Source organism: Rosa chinensis, chromosome 7 (genome assembly GCF_002994745.2).
Source record: "Rosa chinensis cultivar Old Blush chromosome 7, RchiOBHm-V2, whole genome shotgun sequence".
Classification (NCBI taxonomy): Eukaryota; Viridiplantae; Streptophyta; class Magnoliopsida; order Rosales; family Rosaceae; genus Rosa; species Rosa chinensis.
Genome location: NC_037094.1, coordinates 6047421 through 6067390, shown reverse-complemented (window position 1 = coordinate 6067390; position 19970 = coordinate 6047421). Strand labels below are relative to the sequence as shown.

The 19970-nt window shown below is 36.9% G+C and overlaps 3 protein-coding genes and 1 non-coding gene across 6 annotated transcripts; 1 reads left to right on the top strand and 3 right to left on the bottom strand.

Moving 5' to 3' along the window:
• Positions 1-3591: 3591 nt before the first annotated feature.
• Positions 3592-6997, bottom strand: LOC112175223 (3-oxoacyl-[acyl-carrier-protein] synthase I, chloroplastic). Its single transcript, XM_024312876.2, has 8 exons — positions 6606-6997; positions 5628-5986; positions 5106-5537; positions 4803-4976; positions 4601-4717; positions 4323-4424; positions 4176-4242; positions 3592-4049 (listed from the first exon to the last, which is right to left on the bottom strand). The coding sequence occupies exons 1-8, from the start codon at positions 6754-6756 to the stop codon at positions 3982-3984; spliced, it is 1470 nt and encodes a 489-aa protein (XP_024168644.1). The 5' UTR covers positions 6757-6997; the 3' UTR covers positions 3592-3981.
• A 616-nt stretch (positions 6998-7613) lies between these two features.
• TRNAV-AAC lies at positions 7614-7687 on the top strand. Its single transcript has one exon. It is a non-coding gene; the product is annotated as a tRNA-Val (tRNA).
• A 119-nt stretch (positions 7688-7806) lies between these two features.
• LOC112176564 (kinesin-like protein NACK1) lies at positions 7807-13638 on the bottom strand. Of its 3 annotated transcripts, none has more exons than XM_040510802.1 (15): positions 13507-13638; positions 12080-12385; positions 11877-11966; positions 11682-11782; positions 11425-11541; positions 11243-11324; positions 11086-11153; positions 10924-10983; positions 10708-10832; positions 10315-10513; positions 10104-10223; positions 9930-10022; positions 8856-9821; positions 8434-8759; positions 7807-8323 (listed from the first exon to the last, which is right to left on the bottom strand). In XM_040510802.1, the coding sequence occupies exons 2-15, from the start codon at positions 12345-12347 to the stop codon at positions 7996-7998; spliced, it is 2943 nt and encodes a 980-aa protein (XP_040366736.1). In that variant the 5' UTR covers positions 12348-12385; positions 13507-13638; the 3' UTR covers positions 7807-7995. The 3 variants fall into 3 exon arrangements, with proteins under 3 accessions (XP_040366736.1, XP_040366737.1, XP_040366735.1); XM_040510803.1 differs by lacking the exon at positions 13507-13638 and adding an exon at positions 12781-13209 and having other exon boundaries at positions 12080-12407; XM_040510801.1 differs by lacking the exon at positions 13507-13638 and adding an exon at positions 12781-13209 and having other exon boundaries at positions 12080-12387.
• On the bottom strand, positions 13412-17290 carry LOC112176565. Its single transcript, XM_024314561.2, has 6 exons — positions 16409-17290; positions 15806-16020; positions 15092-15383; positions 14917-15002; positions 14750-14841; positions 13412-14067 (listed from the first exon to the last, which is right to left on the bottom strand). The coding sequence occupies exons 1-6, from the start codon at positions 16691-16693 to the stop codon at positions 13823-13825; spliced, it is 1215 nt and encodes a 404-aa protein (XP_024170329.1). The 5' UTR covers positions 16694-17290; the 3' UTR covers positions 13412-13822.
• Positions 17291-19970: the final 2680 nt, after the last annotated feature.

Below are 19970 nucleotides of genomic sequence, written 5' to 3'. Positions count from 1 at the left end.
ATCTAAAAGTGATAAATGATCTCATACTCTTCCATATATGCAATCTTCCTCATAAAGCTCAATTAAGCACGCGTCTAAAGCAGCCACAACATAAGTTGGTATATGTTCAAATTAAGGAGTACGTACTTGTTTAATCAAGCAACGCCATGAATGAAAATAAACAAACATATAAAACTTAATAATTAACCAAGCAAAGATTCCTCCTAATTAAAGCTTCCAATATATATTTGGAAAAATATGTCATGTTAGTACTATAAGATTGGTCAACCATGATTATATCCCAATAATCAAGTCAAGTTTCATGTTACCCTTCTCTAATTGGTCAATCCAAAACCTATTGGGAAGGAATTTAGTGCTTGAATTAGGTCCCATGGACACCTACATTACAGAATATCATAATAGACTCACTGATAAGCTTCATGGCATTTTCCTATCCCAGATGCAAAGGTCTTTATCTATAACAATTGAAAAATCAGAAAAGAAAAAACCCATTTGGAGTTCCAAAGGGTGAAAATTTTTAAGGAGGTTCATAATCTAAAACCCAATCTTGTAAAAGTATATAAAACTTAGGCACTAGGTTACAAGGCCTACCATAATTTCATAAATTTTGGAATATACAATTGTATTCTTCCACTTACTAGTGCCAACAGAACAAAAAAGTTCCTTGATTTTTTTCCCCATGCCAATAGAGATTATGGTAATTTTGGATTAAATCCAAAGCTGAGATCTTAAGCAAATCTGTACCATTAGTGATGTTAGCAGAAGATCTCACAAGCATGCCCAGGAAGCTGATTTTAATTCTTCAGCTTAATTATGCTTTTTCTGAAACATGGGATACTTAATCAAAGCACTTTGAGTGTAATCCAAATTAGCTGCTATTTATATATATTGGTACCTAAACATGCCCATTTCAAGGTTTGTTTGTTTATTGAAGGAGGTGGAAGAGTTCAAGTGTTGGCTTACCTACCAACAGTGTGAAGATGAAACATGATGAGTTGTTGAACCATGTTAATTCCCAATATTATGGTCAAATGAAGATTGATGACATAGACAGAACACGAACAGGTGCTCACCTCTTATTCCAAAAAAGAAAAAAAGAAAAAAAAATCTGCTCATCTTCTTTGAATCTTTTCTGCAATTCTTAAATTCTTGATTGCCCATATCCTCCAGTTCAAATGTTCAATCCGCATGTCATTTACTTTTCTCTTCTTTGTTGTAAGAAAGCAAAAAAATATTGGTTCCTGTTTATGTCTGGTTTTGATTTTTGAAAGTGAGTTTGGCAGTATTTGCTGAGGTGGGAAATGACTAATGGGCACATTTTATAGAGCTGAGAAGAATTTTATTGAATTGTATGATACAAAATCAATATTAACCTTGATTGCCATGGATGATGAGCTTAGTAGGGTCATCTATTGTTTCCTTACTATCATGCTCAGCAAAAATACGAGCTTTCAGGAACTTTGTACTATATATATAGACACATAGTGTTCAAAAGATCCAAGTTATTATGTTGTATTGGTCATTATGAGGATTTCTTAGTATAGGATATATAGTCTTCAAATAATCAAATTGTTATTTAATAAAATAAATCCTAGTGAAGCTGAAAGCAGATTATGCTTCATTTTCTGGGCTTTCTTCTTGTTAAAATATCCATGGAGGAAATTAAAGAATCTATAATATCATAGTTTTAATATGAGGCCCTTTCAAATTGCTTGAAGAACACTTGGAACCTGGAATATTTTCTTATCTTCTGCAGATAAGATAATCTCCACTGCATACTGAATTGGTTCATATATGCAAAAAAAGGGATGACTTAAACCAATGATTGAAAGTTAGACGAGACATGATAGCTTAGAATTGTTGTAGTAAACTGAGAATCTGTCAAGAGGCATATTCTTAAACTCTTAAAACAAAGTCATTATGCCCATTATACTAAAGCTCATGATGCTTCAACTTCAAGGGCACTAGGACTATGAACTGTTTTTTAAAACCAGAAAATGATGGATTAAATAATCCTCTGCCTTTTAATTACAACTAACAGCTATATATATATATATATATATATATATATATCTATACTATTATTAAGAGAAGAGGTGTTGTTAGCCAAAACTGATTTTTTTTACCTTTATAACCCTCAAATATTAAAATATCATGGATTACATTTTAACATTAGGGATAAAAATGTAAAAAGCAAAATAAAACAATAAAAAAATAAAATAAAAGAAAATAATTATTTTAAACTCTCCACTCTCAAAATTATAAGTCCCCACTACTCTCACACCCGTCGGGTGTGTGGACATTTTCTAGTATATATATAGATGAACTAACTGTTTTTTTAACCTAATAGGCAGCCATACTTGTACTAATATATCTAGAGATGAATAGAGGGTCAACATCTAGTCCATGTGCTTATAGGTGTTGATCACATTCACTGATTCACCAGCCACAACAGTAATCAGCACCAAGCAAGTGGGAAAATTACTAATGAGCTTTCAGTGTCGGCATAAAGGCTCGATCGCTTAGTTTAATCAGGGGGCTAATACGATCCACAGATTGAACCTGAGGAGAGACTTCACCCGGCTAGAACTTTTAATCAGAGTGAAACCAATAACAAAACCTTAGTCTATAGCAAGTTGTGCGCTGTTTCTGCATTAACTTTCTTTCTGTATCATTAAACTATAAGCTTGGAGAGTGACATTCCATCTGTAGAGAAAAGTAAAAGGCAACAAACCCATTACTCAATGATGGCTGTACACTAGAGCCATGGGGATCTTTTTTTTGTTAGAAAGGAATAATTATACTGACTGAATTTAGTGTTCAGGATTTGAGTCAAAGTAAATGGTATGTCTTCCTGAAGACTTGAAGTCCATTTTTAGGCTGTGTTTAGTTCCCAGATCACTTTCATGAATTTTGTCTTTCTTAATCGTTCTATGAAAGGAGGTAAATTTCTTGTTCTAAGAAAATGATTGTGTTATTGTCTATACTCTATACATTATAGATTTGTTATTGTTGACCTAAATTTCAGTGATTGAGGTAGTAGATATATATAATTGTACGTAGAAAACACGAGTCATATTGCAACAACCAGTTCTAGAGAATATTATGCCTCAAAACTACTTATGCAAGTCAGTTCTGGAAGTTTTAATGCATATATATTTAAGGAGGTAACGTATAACTTCAGCTCTGACGTTGGTCATTTCATCATTTCATGGACTGCAGAATTGAAATAACATCTGCTGTTATGGAGGAAATAAACAAACTTCAAATGGAATCTAACTAATAAGGTTAAGGACCAACTTAAATTGCTCTCAACAGAGTACGAAGGAAAAATGTTGGTATTTCAATCTGACTGGTAAGGCACATTGACATTGATTTTAGTGAAATATCATAAGTGTTAAAATGTAGAAATATCAAATATTGATGAACATTATACGAAAACTTCAAGTAAAACCTACTAAAAGAAGTAGCGGAAAAATGTTGTATCTAATACCGGTCCTTGAAAGAAGTGAAAGTATGAAGGAAAGATCAAGAAAATTTTAGTCTTTGACAAACATACCAATTGCATTCTAGTTCATTATCAGAGCCCAATAAGAACAAGGTAAAAGGAGTGTTTTATTTAAGCCCACAATTGTTTCTACAATGAGCCCATCATAACTGTCTAATACAAAATTCAGCTGCATTGATAATCAGAAAATATGGCCAACATTGGACAAGAAACACAGAGAAAATGGATGTTATGTATTATTCAGTGGAAAAAAAAAAAAATCTGGTCTCATCAAAGATCATCATGATGAGATAAAATGCACATGGTGAAAAGGGCAACATGGGCTTTTGGACTCCTCACAGTGCACTTGATTCTCATACTGACATAGCCTCTAGTATGCTTCAGAGAAAATGGAACATCCCAGAATCAATGAGGTTCTAATTAGAGAAAAGGTGATTGGAAATTACTGCTTTACTTCGTGGCTTGAATGCTGTTTAGGGGTTGTAAGGGGCAAAGACCACCACAGAATTGTGCCCTCCAAAGCCGAATGAGTTTGAGATGGCTGCAAGTTGAAGATTTTGGTTAGTCAAGAAAACAGTGGATATCGTAATGCTTGGAGATTCACACTAACAGCTTCTCTTGTGTATTTAATCTAGGTATCTTGATGAGAGTGTTTAAAAGTACTTACCAACATTAACCTCATGCTTCTTCTTCACGTTTGGGACGGTGTCAATTGTAACAGCAGGCTCCAAGTCCTGTAAACCAAAAGCATTAGACAAATTTGAATAGATTATAGATACCACTCTTAGTATTTGAAATGAACTAAAGTCAATACATCTTGATTAATTGTTGGGTGAAGCCAGCCAGTGTTGATTGCTTTGATGGTTGCTATGGCTTCCAATCCACCAGCAGCCCCAAGACCATGTCCAATCATGGACTGCAACAAGAAAAATAAGAAGATCATTATAATGCACTATTTTTGCATGATAAGTTTGAATATTAAGGAACCTCAGTTTTTAAGTGTAAAAAATTAGTGTTCATGTATACTACTATTTTCAAATAGAAACAAATCCTTTTAAGAGTAAATATGTGAATGACATTCGGGTGCCTTTCCTTGGTTCCATTGATCTTCATCTCGGATGTGTTCTTCCCAAAGACCTTTTTGATGGCGTTAAACTCGGCCAAATCTCCTGCTAGTGTGGATGTTGCATGAGCATTCACATAGTTCACCTGTGAATTATAAATGTCACATTAAATCAGAATCTAGAATAGCCATAAATGACATGCTTCTTTAGAATTCGACAAGTGCTGTTACCTCTTCAGGGGAAACCCCAGCATCTTCTAAACTTTTGGTTATGCAAGATGACACTCCAAGTCCATCTGATCTGGGATCTGTCATGTGATGAGCATCACAAGTTACAGCGCCTCCCAAGTACTCAGCAATTATAGGTGCTCCTCTTTTCAATGCACTCTCCAAGCTCTCCATAATCTAGTACAAGAACCAATAAAAAAGCCAAGGTGAAATACATATCAGATACAACGTTATGTATTTCACATGTCGGGACTAAAGTACATGAAGTCACATTAGAGAAAATAATGTATGATGTTTTTGAATTACCAGAACACCAGCGCCTTCTCCCATAACGAAACCATCACGATTTTTGTCCCATGGTCTTGAAGCTCTGTGGGGTTCATCATTTCTCTGAGACAAGGCCCGGCAAGCAATGAAACCTCCAACACCTACAGGCATGACTGCAGCTTCAGTCCCTCCAACTACCATGATATCTGCTTCACCTCTTCTAATGTGATTTGCAGCTGCATAGAAGCAGTAATTTGCAGTGGCACAAGCGGTAGAGATGGAGTAATTTGGTCCCATTAACCCGGTGTCTATTGCTAACAATGCTGACCCCATGTTGGTAATGGAGTAAGGAATGAAAAATGGACTAATCTTCTTGTAACCCTTTTGAACAAGAGACTCCACTCCGGCGCTGAAAGCTGTTAAGCCTCCCATACCTGTCCCAACTATCACTCCAATCCTTGTTTTGTCCAACTGTTAAACATATATATCACAAATCAATTAGGTGAAGCGCTCAATGTCGCAATGTGTGAAAAATGACAACATGAAATGAATGTGGCTCACAGATTCAAGGGCTTCAGGTCCAAGGTTGGCATCTTCAAGGGCTTTTTTGCCGGCTACCATACCATATCTCCAGCAATCATCAAGACGGCGATCACTCTTCCCATCAATGTAGCCTGTAGAAGAGAAATCACGAATCTGTCCCGCGAATCTAACTGAGTAGCTTGAAGCATCAAATCTGTCTATTAGAGTGATTCCACTCTCTCCCTCCAGGAGTCTATTGTAGAAAGTATCAATGTCACTTCCAAAAACTGAGACTAGACCCTGCCCTGTTATTACAGTTCTTTTTTTGGGGTCCGTTTCTCTTTTGGGAGCAGAAACAGCAGGGGATGCCATGGCCTTGATTGTTCTACATTTTGGTGCTGAGGATGGAAAACTAAATTAGAACTGAACACCCAATTGAGTCAAAATCACTCCCCTCATCCTTAACCGAATGTAAGGCCCCCGGACATCACAAAGACGACAATTTAAACCGAAAAGTCTTTATTATACAGACACTTATATTTAGAAGTTAAAGCATCCAACGCAAAACCGATTCACATTACATACTGTAACACAGGGCCTAGCCCTATGTAGCTTAAAGTCTGAGCCTTAATTATATGAAAAAATGTTCCTTTTCTACTTGCATGTTATAGGTTAACTCTGACGAAGCGATTCCTGTTTGTATATCCAGAATTCCAGATTCACAGTTAAGAACACATCATGCTACATATAGTACTACTAGCACAACCATAAAAAAGAAAGGGTATGTATTCACATAGTATAGCAAGTAAACATATTTCAAATTAATTAGCTGCTGCTTTCCAACATTAACAACTCATTTAGGAGAACTTTGGTGTACAAAAGCATATGAACTTATAAACTAGACCATCAATGCCATGTTGATCCATGTTTTTCCCTACGCACTAATCTAAATTGGATTAACTAGACTAATGGACCATAAACTAAATTGAATTAACTAGACTAAGGGATGATAGGTACCTGAAGTAGAAACACGCCCTTGTGGCTTGGTGGGAGCTAAAGGCATATGCATTTTCTCCACTTGCCTAAGGCCATCAAACTGTGCCAGAAAAGCTCCATTCTCTCTTGATCCGAACAGAACACCAGAAGAACAAGAAGAAGCAGCAGCCATGATCAACCCTCTTGGTCCTTCTCTGCTTCCTCTTCAACAGTTTCTATACTTGTTGACAACGTGATGAGGGGGTTAATAGATATACAAGCAAAGTGAGGGAGGGCTTTATTAGAAGAGAAGGAGCTAACAAAGAAAGGGTTTTGTTTTGATTGTTGGGTTTTGATCAAATGAGGTTGGGAAGTCCGCCATAATCTCATTGGTATGATTAGACAGTTTTCGGGAACAAAGTTGTGGTTTGGGCGATGAAAGCAAAAGATGTTGTGTTTCATTTCCTTTTTAGCCGCTTAACTACCACAAACAACCACTTTGAATTCCCACATAATTAATGGGGCATGGTCCTTTGGATGCCTCTGCATTTTAATGCTTACCTGTTCTTGTGGTAGTTTATTACAATGCAACAATGTGAGTCGTTTGGTGCCATAATGCCGCCTCCTAAATCTAATTATCATTGCACGGAGCAATTTTTGACAAATATTTAAACTCGAGACTTCAGCCGACATTACTAAAGAAGATATTAATTATATGGTCAATTCTATACCAGGAATAGCTACTGAGGTTTATGATTTTATTGAAACATTTTCCGAATAAAACCCTATTGGAAAATCAGTAGATATCTAAGAGCTATCACACGACACCTCTATAATCATTGATACAAAAGCCAATTCAACAGTTCAGCTTCAACTAGATCCAGCAACCATTGTAGCGTTTTTGCTTGCTCGTCATTTTTCTTTTCTTCCATGGGCCTTTGCCCTAAAAGTCAAAAACAAATCCAACGTCCAACTGTCCAAGTCTCAGGGTCATATTTTCTCGTGTTATTCTATACTTTATATAGCTATTTAGGTACTCTTATGCCAAATGGTTTCGTGGTGTAGTTGGTTATCACGTCAGTCTAACACACTGAAGGTCTCCGGTTCGAACCCGGGCGAAGCCACTTCTTTTCTTTTCAATTTTGCACTTTTTTTCTCCCCCCTTTTCCCTCTCATATCTTGGCTTTATTACAAAATGATAAAAAAAGAGAGATAGAGAGCTTGCGAGGTATTGAGACTAATGTTTAAGGAATGAATCAATTCTTTATTGAGATGTGAAAATGTAAACTAATGAGTTCCAAATCATCACCATGCACACAGTGTCACAGCACAGACAATGAAGGAGAGCATTTCGTAGGAAAACTCGAAAATCAATTTACATGTACAGCAATCTAAAGAATGTGAAGTACTTTACAACAAAATGTACTCTCTCTCACATGTTAAGAAGGTTTGAAATTGGGTTCCATCCCATAATCCATGGCCTCCTATCAGATGGAAGTGCAAAATTCAGCTCAAACATCTCCTTTGGCATGTTGCCGCTTTCGCAGAAACCAACAAGCTTTGCAACTATCTCAGCACTCTCCTGTATATGCTTGGCATCATGAGGGTCGGTCCAGAGCTTATTCACAAACTGCATCCTCCTCTGCTTCCCTTCGAGTGGAACATCCCATTTGATGTACAATGCATCTCTCTCCTCTGCGCTCAAACGTGAGGTTACCCTCTTGGCAAGGAACTCCCTTTCACGCCTTAGTGCTCGGATACTGCATGAAAGAAAAATGCAGGACACTTTTAAAATCTTGCACTACAAGCTAATGAAGGGTATTACACATCGACAAGTTCCCACGTAAAAGAGAAGAGAAAGATATCGAACCTTGATGACAAAGAGACTGCTGGCTCGTCTCCCACATGAGGAGCAGGGCTAGCATTACCAAGTTCTGCCAGATGCTCTTGCAACCATGTCAATCGCCTGAGCTCCACTTCCATATAGATTTGATCAGCTGGATCTCCCTTGAATAACAAATAAAACTGTGTCCTATGGATGATAGAGACATAGCACAAATCCCATAACTCAATGATTTGCTGCCTTTGATCCTTGAAAGTTATCTGCCATGGGACTTGGGGCTCCTCTGGCTCGCATGTGATTTCATCATCCTCCATCTCATACCCAGCTGCTTCGTTTGCTTCCAGCTCCAAAACCTAGAAACATAACAATATGATATGCAATGAGATTTCTTCAAAAGGTTAACATAAAAAACATGCATATGTGGAGACCCAGAAGGAATGCTGACATACCTGGCAGACTAGAAGTTGCTTTTGGTACTGCAGTTTGGCCACCCGCTCTTTGAGCTCTGTTACATATGTTCTTATGCTTCTTACATTCTCTTCTGCTGCATTTTGGAACATCTTCTGCATTTTCTTCATGTTTACCGAACTAGAAGGCCTATATGGAGTGTTTTCCTTTGACGAAACATCTCCACAATCTTCACTCTTTGTGGGAGTCCCCTTATCAGACTCTGGTTGGATATCACTGAACAAAGTATCATCATGTTCAGGAACTCTATTTTCAATTTCATCAGACTCTATAATTTGACGAGAAGCTGATAGAGGTGAGCAAGGTGATCTGATAAAATTTGGCAGGTTGGCAGCATTGCTTGAAGCTAAAGGTGATAACTTTTTCTTTTTGGACTCCTTCTTAGACTTGGTGAATGCTTCATTATTGCATTGTTCAAAATTGCTAGGAAGAGACATCACCAATTTATCTATAGACTTCTGAACACTTTCAAGCTGTTCCTCAAGATTTGCAATAGTGGTGCCCTGTGAATGAAGTCTTGTGATCTCCTCCTTTAGATTAGCACTGACACTCTTGTTGGTAGCAACCACAGTTCCAACATCAACATCTTTTGGCACTGATCTTACTGACTGCATTTCTCTTATTTCTGCTTGCAGGTTAGCAATTGTTTCAGCTGCATCTTGGTTGCCTAGTCTATGACAAGCCACCTCCTTTTGTAATACTTCCAGGGCTCGATTTGCTTCATCTCCTAGCTGCTCTTGCAGGTGCTCAAGTTTGCGGATTTCGTGCATTAGTGTAAAAGGAGCAGCTGATGATTGCCTCATAGACTGCCTCAACTTTATATTTCTTGCTTTATCACCACGGCCTAGCTCCTTGCCATCAAGTTTTGTTGATAGAACACCAGTGTAGGAGAGACATTTCTTCACTGAAGTCACTGAAGGATGGGGTAATTCCAATGGATTTGAAACCTGAAGTTGATATACAATAACAAATTTAAAATTTGTCAGTTTAGTTTCTAATTATATTGGGGGGAGGAATGGGAACAGGGAGAGAGAAAGGAAGAATGGAATATAGACCTGCGGATCCTCTTTGAGCTTTTGGCGTAGTTCAATTACTTGAGATTGAGCAATATCTCTCTGGCGTTTCAATTCTTCAATTTCCATTTCCATCTGGCGATAACCATAAATGTTATATTTATAATACATGAAAAAGAAAAGAATGTAAGACCACCTTTAGTGGCAGTTTATTACCTGCTGAATTTTCAAATCTTTTTCACTCGATGGATCTGGGGTGGCAGGGGTGCGCAGCTCTGCTTCCAGCCTAGCTACTTCCTTCTGCAAATGTTTCACTAGTTGCTTGTCCGAAACAACCTAGCAAAAGCATTCAAATAGATATATTCACTTTGGATTCTCATTAGGTAAAATTGAAACCGGAAGATTCTGATGAGCGACAAATAATTACCATGTTCACGCGTGCATTATTTGTGACTTCCTTTGCCCTGGTGGCAAAGTAAAGAGTATTCCGAGATTGTTCAAGATGACTCATTGCTGGACTCAAGGTACATATGATAGCAGTGCGTGCATTCCCACCAAGAGAGTGCTGCAATATGCGAGTGAGCTTTGAGTCTCTGTAGGGTATATGGCCACTTCTTTTTCCAACACTGCAGAAACAATACAATCAACAGAAATACGGGAAAAACTGACTATAAGGTTATATCTCAATAACATGATCTCCTTAGGCTCATTAGATAGGCTCATTAGATAGCCAATGGTTGGGTGTTCAGAAATCTCATTTACCATTCTTCTGTTTAGCTCATGGAATAACAAAATATGAGATGTATGGATAGATTCTGACCTGAGCTTTCTGATAACAGTTGTAAGTGTCATCAGGCTAAGGTTGATATGGCAACCTTCCCTTAGCCTAGCACCATCTGCATGTGTCTGTGAAGCTCGTTCACTTCCAGCCAGATCTACAAAGTTCTGCAGAAGGTTGATGTTGAAAGTTATTAACAAGAAAGGAATAACCGAATCAACTTGGTTATTGCAGGACAAGTTTTTGTTTTATCTTTACCAGGCTTGCAACAAAAGATCTCACACAATCTGAATTTTCACGGAGTGTACTTTCAATTGTCTGTAGGAGAAACAATATGGTTGCAATCTCTTAGTCATAGAACAAAAGTAAAATCTATAATCTAATAAGGAACATCAAAGATACTATGATCAATTAACTAACCAGCCTTATTATCTGATGTGACCGTGAGCTATTATCATTTAAAGCTGTTTCACCAACTTGTCTTTGAGCTACACAAACAAGGAAATGCATTACTTTCTATTCAAAAAGATTGGGAGATGAAACAATCTGACTCAAGTCAAAGGATCCAAGGATTTACCTTCACAAATGCTGATTAAGTGTCTCAAGTGCTGATCATTGCTTGCAGTTTCCTCCACCAGTTTCTCAACCACAGTACCTTTCTGTGTTTCAGGAAAATACTAGAACTTAAAGCGAAGGTCAAAGGAGGAAGACATTCATTCAAAATCTCATTGGAAAAGCATATAAATGCTAATATAGTACCTCTGGATCATCTAGAAGCTTTAGATTACGACCAGATTCAGCATTTAACAGGTCCTTGACATTCTCATTGTATATTTCAAGTCCGGAGATTTTTATTGTAAAATCTCTCTCTGGAGTCTGCAGCCACACGATAAGAGCACCAGATTAGTTTTGAAGCTACAATCTCTTGAATGACTTTCACAAGTTCTTAAGTACACATGTTTTTCATCAAGCTTCACAGCCATACATATATCATTGCAAATAAATAATAAGCTCACATTCATTATATGGTTGTAGATATCAATGACAGCTTTCTCTGTTATTCCTCGCATTGTGTACGTCTTCCCACTGCTAGTTTGTCCATAAGCAAATATAGTAGCTGCAGTGCCACAAAAGAAAAATTATAGTTCAATTCAGGTATAAGATTACAAAAGAAACACTAGCATGATAATCAAAGGATAACCGCTACATACCATTGATGCCCATCAAAGAAGACAAGGCTACATTCTTCACTCCTTCCTCATATACAGTGTCGGTTATACTATTTGGACCGAAAACTTTATCTGCCATAAAAAACACAATCCAATGAACTAATATAACCTACACAATTCATAATGATAATAATAGGAAGGAACCATCACAAGAGACATAGGCATAGGCAAGTGTTTTTACATACCAAATGTAAATGAGGCCTGCTGAGTTGAGCGGTCCACAGGCTTCGATACAATGGTGTTATCATCGATGCATTCCCATGCAACTTGGTCTTTTGCCAACTGCTCCCTTTTGCTCAGAGGCCTCAAACGCACGGTAACAACAATCTTGTCTTCCTTAGCTCTCGGCCCTCCTGGAGTTGACACTGGTGTCCTCTCGATTTTCGAAGCCGGAGTTGTCACTGGCGTCTTGTCAATTTTTGAAGCTGGGGTTCCAGGAGTTCTGACCGTCATCTTTTCTCAATTTCCTAAAACAGCACCAAAATTTTGGGGCCTGTCAATCCAAAACAGCCACTGTTAAAATCAATCATATGGATCAGTCTGATAGTGAAAAGTACAATTAGAACTAAATAAACTGAACCCCCAAACACAAATTTCAAAAATTTAGCCCCTGAAAAAATATATATAAAATTCTATATTTAGAAATGTAGTAAACAAAATTCAAATTTAAAGCATCAATTTTCAGATGCCCAAGATATATGGAGATTAGATCCTCTGATCACATTTGGAAGAATTTATAGAAAACAAAAGTTTAGTCTTAAAGCAGATTCACTCGGAATTTAAAAAACTTTCCAATTCTGTATAGTTTCGGAACAACAAAGATTTGATTTTTCCTACATCAAACTGAAAATCGATACGATTAGAACGGAAAGGAGAGAGAACTCACCGGAGTACTGAGCCCGCCCGACCTAGGGGAAGAAAGAAACTTCAGAACCACTTTGCAGAAATCGAGGGAGCGTTTGAATTTGCGATTCGAATTTGAAGAAGCAGAAGGAGAGAGAGAAATGATGAAAAGCTATTTTGGCCTGGATCTATATCAGACCTTATTATTATCAAGTTTTGAAATTTGGGGCTTCCCCCAACGGCTAGTTTTTCCTTTTCTGTTTTTTCTTGCTGGTTTGTTTTTTTTTTTGGCTTTATTTATTTATTTCTGGATTTGCGGTTACTCCATAACGTTTTGGCTGAGTCGACTCGGCGAGGCAGACCGAGTTTTGGGTCTTAACGGTTTTATTTATTTTTTGTATTCAGTTCTTCCGGCACAAGAGGACAAAAAGGAACAAAGACTCTCAATTATTGAGACAACCTGGCCCTTCAATTCTGGGTTTGGGTTCCTTTTCAGATAAAAAATGCGCCCAAATTTGGGTTAGTTTAAGTTACTATTTAAGGAAGTAAATCGAAAGTTACTGTTTTACTTTTATCCAAGTTAACAATCTTTTGATGCAGTATGAAGCGAGTTTGACTTGAAACAGCACAAAATTTTAAACATTTCATGAAGATTGAAGAAAAAGCACCCCATAATGATAAAGTAATTTCCATTTTTCTGTTTTTTTTCTTATGATATAAATATATAATGTATGGAAATATTGATGTCTGACTAATAAGGCATTACAAACCTTGAGGATCAATATTCTAGAGTTGTTCTGCACTGTGTCATACACCACTTACATCAGATTCTCATATTCTCATCTATATTGGGCCTTCTTTATAAAACCTTATTCTGCTTCCTCCCAGCCTTGGATTTTCTCACTGTTTCTTTTTTTCTTGTTTCCCTTCTCTTTTGCCCATTTTTCATCTTCTATTTCTGTAAGTTGACATTTGAAAGACCCCCTCTCGAGGGCATTCCATCATAATCCACCAGTCACTTCTTCAGCATTGTCGTCGATGAAGGTAAGCATAGTTGCATCAATGAAACAACTGTTGATTTGATTTCACCTGCAGTACATGCCATGTGAAGCAAAGAACCGGAAGTCAGGGTGATTGACCTGAAGCAGGCTAAGCCAGTTGTCTGCAGCTTGCATCAGGGAATCGGCCAGTTGACACTCTATACCATTTTGTGCCCACAAGGATCCTTTGAGCTTATATGAAGCCAATCCAAAAATACGCAACGAAATCTTTGGGACACCATCCACCTCACTGGGATACACCATCACTGGAGCTTGGTCACTTCCACTACCTGCGAGGAAGGAAATCTATCTTAGGAATGGCAAGACAAAATAAATATCATCGATGTCTCAATCATAGCAGAATGTGTCTAAAAATGGCCACTAATGATATACTAGGTGAGAGATGAGGCATCTACACTTGGTGAGCAATGCCAGCCTTAAATAAAAACATACCACACCCACTATTACGTATACTTCCTATATTAGTAACTCTCAGAAATGATTACCAGGGCTGTAACACATGAACGAACATGGAAGCCTACCTCAGGCCATAAGATAAGAAAATACTAAACTTTTCCCCACCCCAACTAGGCACCCTCACCACCCTGCCAGTGGTTGGTAATGCAATGCTTCAATCAAAGTTGTACAAGTACACAGAAGTGACCATAACTGACGGTAAATAAAACTCAAATGGACATGAATCACTGGTTATTTATCAAGCAGTTGCTGGTGTGCCAAACAAAAGCAATGCCTAGATATCTAGTAACAGTATACCAACAGTATACCACCAAGATGCATGAAAACTGCATTTCAATTTCACTCATTTTGTTGCAAGAGTAGTACCAAGGGTGATATACTTAAGAAAGTTTTTTTCTGGTAAATAGCCAGTATGGCATGCTTTTTGCATCAACAATGTGTTTTAGAAAAGAAGATGACACGGGCTAAAGCTGACTATTGAAAATTAACAATTACCTTTCATGGGTGTTGAAAGAGAATGATATGTCAGAAAGCAAGCATCCAAATCTTTCAACGTTGGACCCATAGGTATTCGATATATGGGATACCTACAAATTCAACCTGGGCAGATGAATTTTGGTCCATATTTGGCAATATAGTAATACAGATCAAGTTTTTCTTACCAAGCTACTGACATCCAACTGCCTCGCAGTAAGTCGCAACTTCTCAATGTTTTCAACCTAGGGTACTTGCGTGCAAGGTCTGATATCTGTCAAAATCGCAACATCAAAACAAAAATAAGGTAGCTGATGCAGAGTTCAGACCAAAAATGTACTATACTAAGAAGAAAAAACTAGCCTTGTCAGCCAATGGTTCACGGCCATATGGAGCATCCCGCTCAAGATACTCAAAAAGCAAGCCTTGAGAAGTCCCAGCTTCTCCATCATCACTAGAAAAGCCTTCTTGCAATATGGGGTGTTCATCACATATGGACAACCCGTCCATTCTACTAGAAACTTCATTGTTTAATTGGTGAAGAATATGCTGCTGCTCCCTAGTAGTCTTCATGAGTTTTTCAATTTCATAGTCACTGCTTGCATCACTACTTGAATCCAAATAGTAGTCATCATCATTGTCCTCACCAACTTGCCTACGCAAATGCCAAAGTCAAAATCCAGTTACGTGCCAATAAACCATACCACACAGGGATCTAGATTCTAAAGAATCATATAGGCCTATGTACGACAAAAGTTCATAAGGAAAATCCTTCCAGAAAAGAGATAGACATAGAATAAAAAGATAGCAGAAGAATGGGAGAGATGAATAAAAACAGGCAGAAATTCAAGACAATGAGATTCTTAATGAAGCAGACCATAATCAACACAAAGTTGCAAGCAGTAAATGTTGTAAATGACAGTGCAGCACCATGATTCTGCATGTAATAAAGAATGAAAACGCACTTTATTTCAGACAAAGTTTGTTCATGGGTATTGTGGGTATTTTTAAAGAAGTTACATATCACATAATTCTGGCATTCAAAATGTATAAATCCAAACAGACAGGTTTCAATACCTTTGCTTTGCACTTGACTTCACAGCAGATTCGCCATATAATTGGATACCGGATAAATAAGGAACATAATATTGAATAACAGAATCACTTTTGTTAAGGACTAATGGTACTCCTGCTCCATAAGCACTCCATTCCCTAAACGATTCCCAAAGATCATTTAAAGCGAAGTAAGACTGAAACTCCACATCACAAGTTCTCGACCCCCTCATTGTCGTCTGCAACCAAAACCACAATGTTCAAACAAACAATCGTTCAGCAACACCACAAATCAGTAATGCTTTATTAATAGCAACACATCTAATAGAAAAGTAACAAAATTTTGGCCATATTCTTCCAGATGACAAAACAATTGTACTAGCAAGTGAATTTCATCATTATCGCAAGACAGAAGTCATCAAAACTCCGATAGTCCACTACCCAAAATTCACACTCTCTACACCATAGTCCTACATTTACTCATTTGATCAAGGTTTTGGTGATTGCATCTTATTATTTTCTCAAATTTCAACAACCCAATAACAAAATCCAGTTTTGTCAACATTCACACACATAATTAGCATCCAAACATACAGTAAAACAAATAAGCATAAACATACGATCAACCTTAGAGAAATACTGGGCCGGAACTGAAGGCGTAGTAGACTCCAAAAACCTGTCAAGATTACTCCTTGGCGTTGAAGTGGGATCAGAACAAGGCTTTGCCAATGAATTTTGAGTCTCTTTGATCTCAGAAACCACAACTTTGCTCTCTTTGGGGCTCTGGTTTGCATCATTCTTTGCTTTCCTGGCCTGCTTTTGCTGCTGATTGCATCTCTTCCTTGCTTTCCCAGCAATGTGAAACCTGCCCTCTCCACTAACATTTCCAGACTGTAATCTTGTACTCAACATTTTCCAAAAGCTCAAAACTTTAAGCTCGAGATAATCAGAACCAACACCTCCGTTTTTGTAACCACAAAAACAGAGGAAATTGCAATCACTAAACAAGAAACCAACAAATACCCTATACCCTTTTCTTTACTTATCTGATTTCCCAAGTTAGAGAAATGGACTAAAAAAAAACCCAACTCAGAGAACAAATGAAAAGGTATAGGGAGCTCAGTGAGGTTGAGGTTTTTAAGCTTTGTCAAAGTTTTATAAAAGGAAAGAGCAAATTACTATCCTTCCCTTTCTGGGTTAACCAAAACCAGCAGAGCAAACCCAAATTCTATCTTCAAAATCCAAAATTGAACCGAGGATTGTACCCAAGTGATCAGATCAAACAAAACCAGAAAAAAAGACTGAAACTTTGGATCGGAAATTTACAAGGTGATGAACAGAGTTACAGAGCAGCGCGTAATAAACAAGAGCCGAATGGGATTTGTGCGAAGGAAGAAACAAAGCGTCAAGGAAAGCTGGGAGCAGCTTGAACCAGAGTGAGTATTATAAATGAAGACGAAGATAGATAATAATTATATTTATTTTGTGAGTGAATTTGTTTTTGTGGGTGTTAAAGGAAAAATATTAAAAGAGTTTGGGGGAAGATATGAATTGTGAAGTAGTTGCTAGCTTGGTTGGTGATTTGTGATTGGTGGGTTAGTTGTAAAGGTGGGATTTTTGCAAAATTTACAGTGAGGTAAAAATGGAAATTGTAATTGGCACGTGCTTGGCACGAGACACAGAAGGAGTAGGTGGCCGTACGTGCTCATGTTTAATCAAGGAGAGAACTACCTGCCAACACTCTGACACATTTCGTTTTCATGAATTTAATTAATTTTATCACCATAAGTTTTTACAGTTATAATAATGTTTACTTGCTCAGTAATTAAGTAAGAAAATTGTGCTCAATTAGATTTGAATGTAAATCAAACCATTTTCAGGTAATTAAGTATAACTTTTGAAGTCAATTACTGACCAGGTCAATATTATTGGTAAACGATGGTGTTAGTGTAAATTTTTATACAAAGTCAAAGGTATTATAGTCATTCCAATTTTAGTTTTGAATAATTAGGCTTGTTTGATTGAAGGATTTGAAGTTGGTCATGAATTTTCTTCTCAAGTTTGGTAAGAGGTTGAAAGAGTTCAAAATATTTATGACATTTTTGAAACTGTTCTACCCTCCGTAATGATGGATTAACTACTTATATCTCCAAACTCCAATAGTCTTGTTGGATGAGATTTTAATTTAGAATACCCTATTTCAAATAAACTTATCTCACTTAGAAGACTATTGCCCTAAAATGGTTCTTGAATTAGTCTCTAAGTATCCACCCTTGTTTCCAACTTAGTGTACCAAATTTTAATATAAATTTGATCATTTTTCATTACATTTTATGATGGTGTTAGAAATGTTGAAATTCTTAAATATAATGTGTTGTTGTCTTATCTTCTTTATTTTCATCTACGCATATGTAACTCTCAAACGATTTGATCCCACAATATTGTGATAGTACTGCAAGTGTTGGTATATTCCCAAGTAGAATAGGAATAGGGGATATTTTCTTCCTCTTTTACCCATGAGTGCATAAATGAAAATCTGTCATGTCATCACAACTCACAAGCAAAGTTGATGAATTCCTACTAAGTACAGGGAATTAATACCTAGATTATGTAAAAGTTTTGATGCTTTGCTTTACCAAATATCTGGCTATAAGAATAAGAGCAATAAGAGCCCCTTCATTCTATCAAATACTTGGTCGGCTGGCAATCTCGACCATTCAATTTCCAATGGTTGATTTAGACTCTGTCAACTTTGAGCAACAAGAGCTTTTGGCAAAGTGAAACAAAAAAGTTCATTCTAAATTGTGGAAATGAATTGAACCATATATTTAGCAGATATTCATTTGTATGATGACTCTTTAGACGCAGAAAATAAAAACAAGAGCCGGCAAAAGAAGACCCTTATTCAATCTTGTGCAACTGCTTTTCTAAAAACTGTTTGATAAATTAATTATAATTAAGATGTGCAACAATATTAGTATATCTTCATCACCAACCTCATTCTAAAACCGTGTGGGGACCTTCCACCCAGAAGGCCAGAAAACACCATTTTGGCTTTGCCAATTTCTGCTGCACGCAAAACCTAAAAAAACACAGATGGTCGATCATCTAATTGGATAACTCAATTAATTTTCTTTCTCAATTCTTAATACCCTTTGCTTATTACGAAGAGACAAAAATGCTTGGCTATGTTTTAGGTGTGAGTTTGTGTTTTCATTTCGTTTTTTTAGTTGAATTATTTTTTAATAATGAATTGTAATAATCATTTTTTATCTGTGTATATCAAATCGAATGATGTTTGTCGTGTTAATTAAGTAAATTAGATTCTAAATTTAAACAATCATTTAAATCCGTTGTTTTAATCTAGTCCAATACACTCAATCGCATTTACACGAAACCAACATGAATAGAAATGTTTCCATTCTTTTCATTTACTTGTTATGCCAAAATTTCCCCACTCCTATTTGGGTTTTGTCCTGGCCTTATGATCTGTTTGGCCCGGGAAAAAAAGAGAGAAAATTACATGTGAAATGACCCAAATCTTAATCAATTAAGGTGGAGGGCCAAGGGATTTTAAGTTAGTGGTAGAGAGGTAGCAATAGGATTGATGACTCCCATAGGACGACAATGAAGTGGACTTATCTACTTTGAAGTTTGAACACAAAATAAAGATCATGACCCTAAAAAAAAAAAAAAAACAAAATGCATTACATATGCGTAGATGTAGTTAACATTTATATATATATATATATATATATATATATATATATATATATATATAAAAGATGTTCTTGGGTGTGAACGTTCGTACCTAAGCATTAGGTACGGATTTCCATTTTTTCCCAATTTTCCGATCACACATTTACATTTTAACAGTTCAGTTTTTAGGTCCTAATGTATAGACCATCTCTGCAAAATTTCAGCCAAATTAGTGATCCTTAAGGCATTCAAAACTGCAATTTACAACAATGAATACGAACGGTTCCGAATATGCCGTTCGTATTCATTGTTGTAAATTGCAGTTTTGAATGCCTTAACGATCACCAATTTGGCTGAAATTTTGCAGAGATGATCTATACATTAGGACCTAAAAACTGAACGGTTAAGATGTAAATGTGTGACCAAAAAGTGGGGAAAAAATGGAAATCCGCACCTAATGCTTAGGTGCAGACGTTCGCACCCAAGAAGC

What these genes read in the sequence shown, in the direction of transcription:
- LOC112175223 (XM_024312876.2), bottom strand. Translation starts at nt 6,756, where the DNA reads ATGGCTGCTGCTTCTTCTTGTTCTTCTGGTGTTCTGTTCGGATCAAGA. An exon ending in CTGGGGTTTCCCCTGAAGAG is followed by an intron (nt 4,718 to 4,802) that starts GTAACAGCACTT and finishes TATAATTCACAG; the next exon opens with GTGAACTATGTGAATGCTCA. An exon ending in TGAAGATCAATGGAACCAAG is followed by an intron (nt 4,425 to 4,600) that starts GAAAGGCACCCG and finishes TTCTTGTTGCAG; the next exon opens with TCCATGATTGGACATGGTCT.
- LOC112176564 (XM_040510802.1), bottom strand. Translation starts at nt 12,347, where the DNA reads ATGACGGTCAGAACTCCTGGAACCCCAGCTTCAAAAATTGACAAGACG. An exon ending in TTCTTTGATGGGCATCAATG is followed by an intron (nt 11,783 to 11,876) that starts GTATGTAGCGGT and finishes GTGGCACTGCAG; the next exon opens with CTACTATATTTGCTTATGGA. An exon ending in CACATCAGATAATAAGGCTG is followed by an intron (nt 10,984 to 11,085) that starts GTTAGTTAATTG and finishes TTTCTCCTACAG; the next exon opens with ACAATTGAAAGTACACTCCG.
- LOC112176565 (XM_024314561.2), bottom strand. Translation starts at nt 16,693, where the DNA reads ATGTTGAGTACAAGATTACAGTCTGGAAATGTTAGTGGAGAGGGCAGG. An exon ending in AAGTCAAGTGCAAAGCAAAG is followed by an intron (nt 15,384 to 15,805) that starts GTATTGAAACCT and finishes GCATTTGCGTAG; the next exon opens with GCAAGTTGGTGAGGACAATG. An exon ending in TCTTTCAACACCCATGAAAG is followed by an intron (nt 14,068 to 14,749) that starts GTAATTGTTAAT and finishes CCTTCCTCGCAG; the next exon opens with GTAGTGGAAGTGACCAAGCT.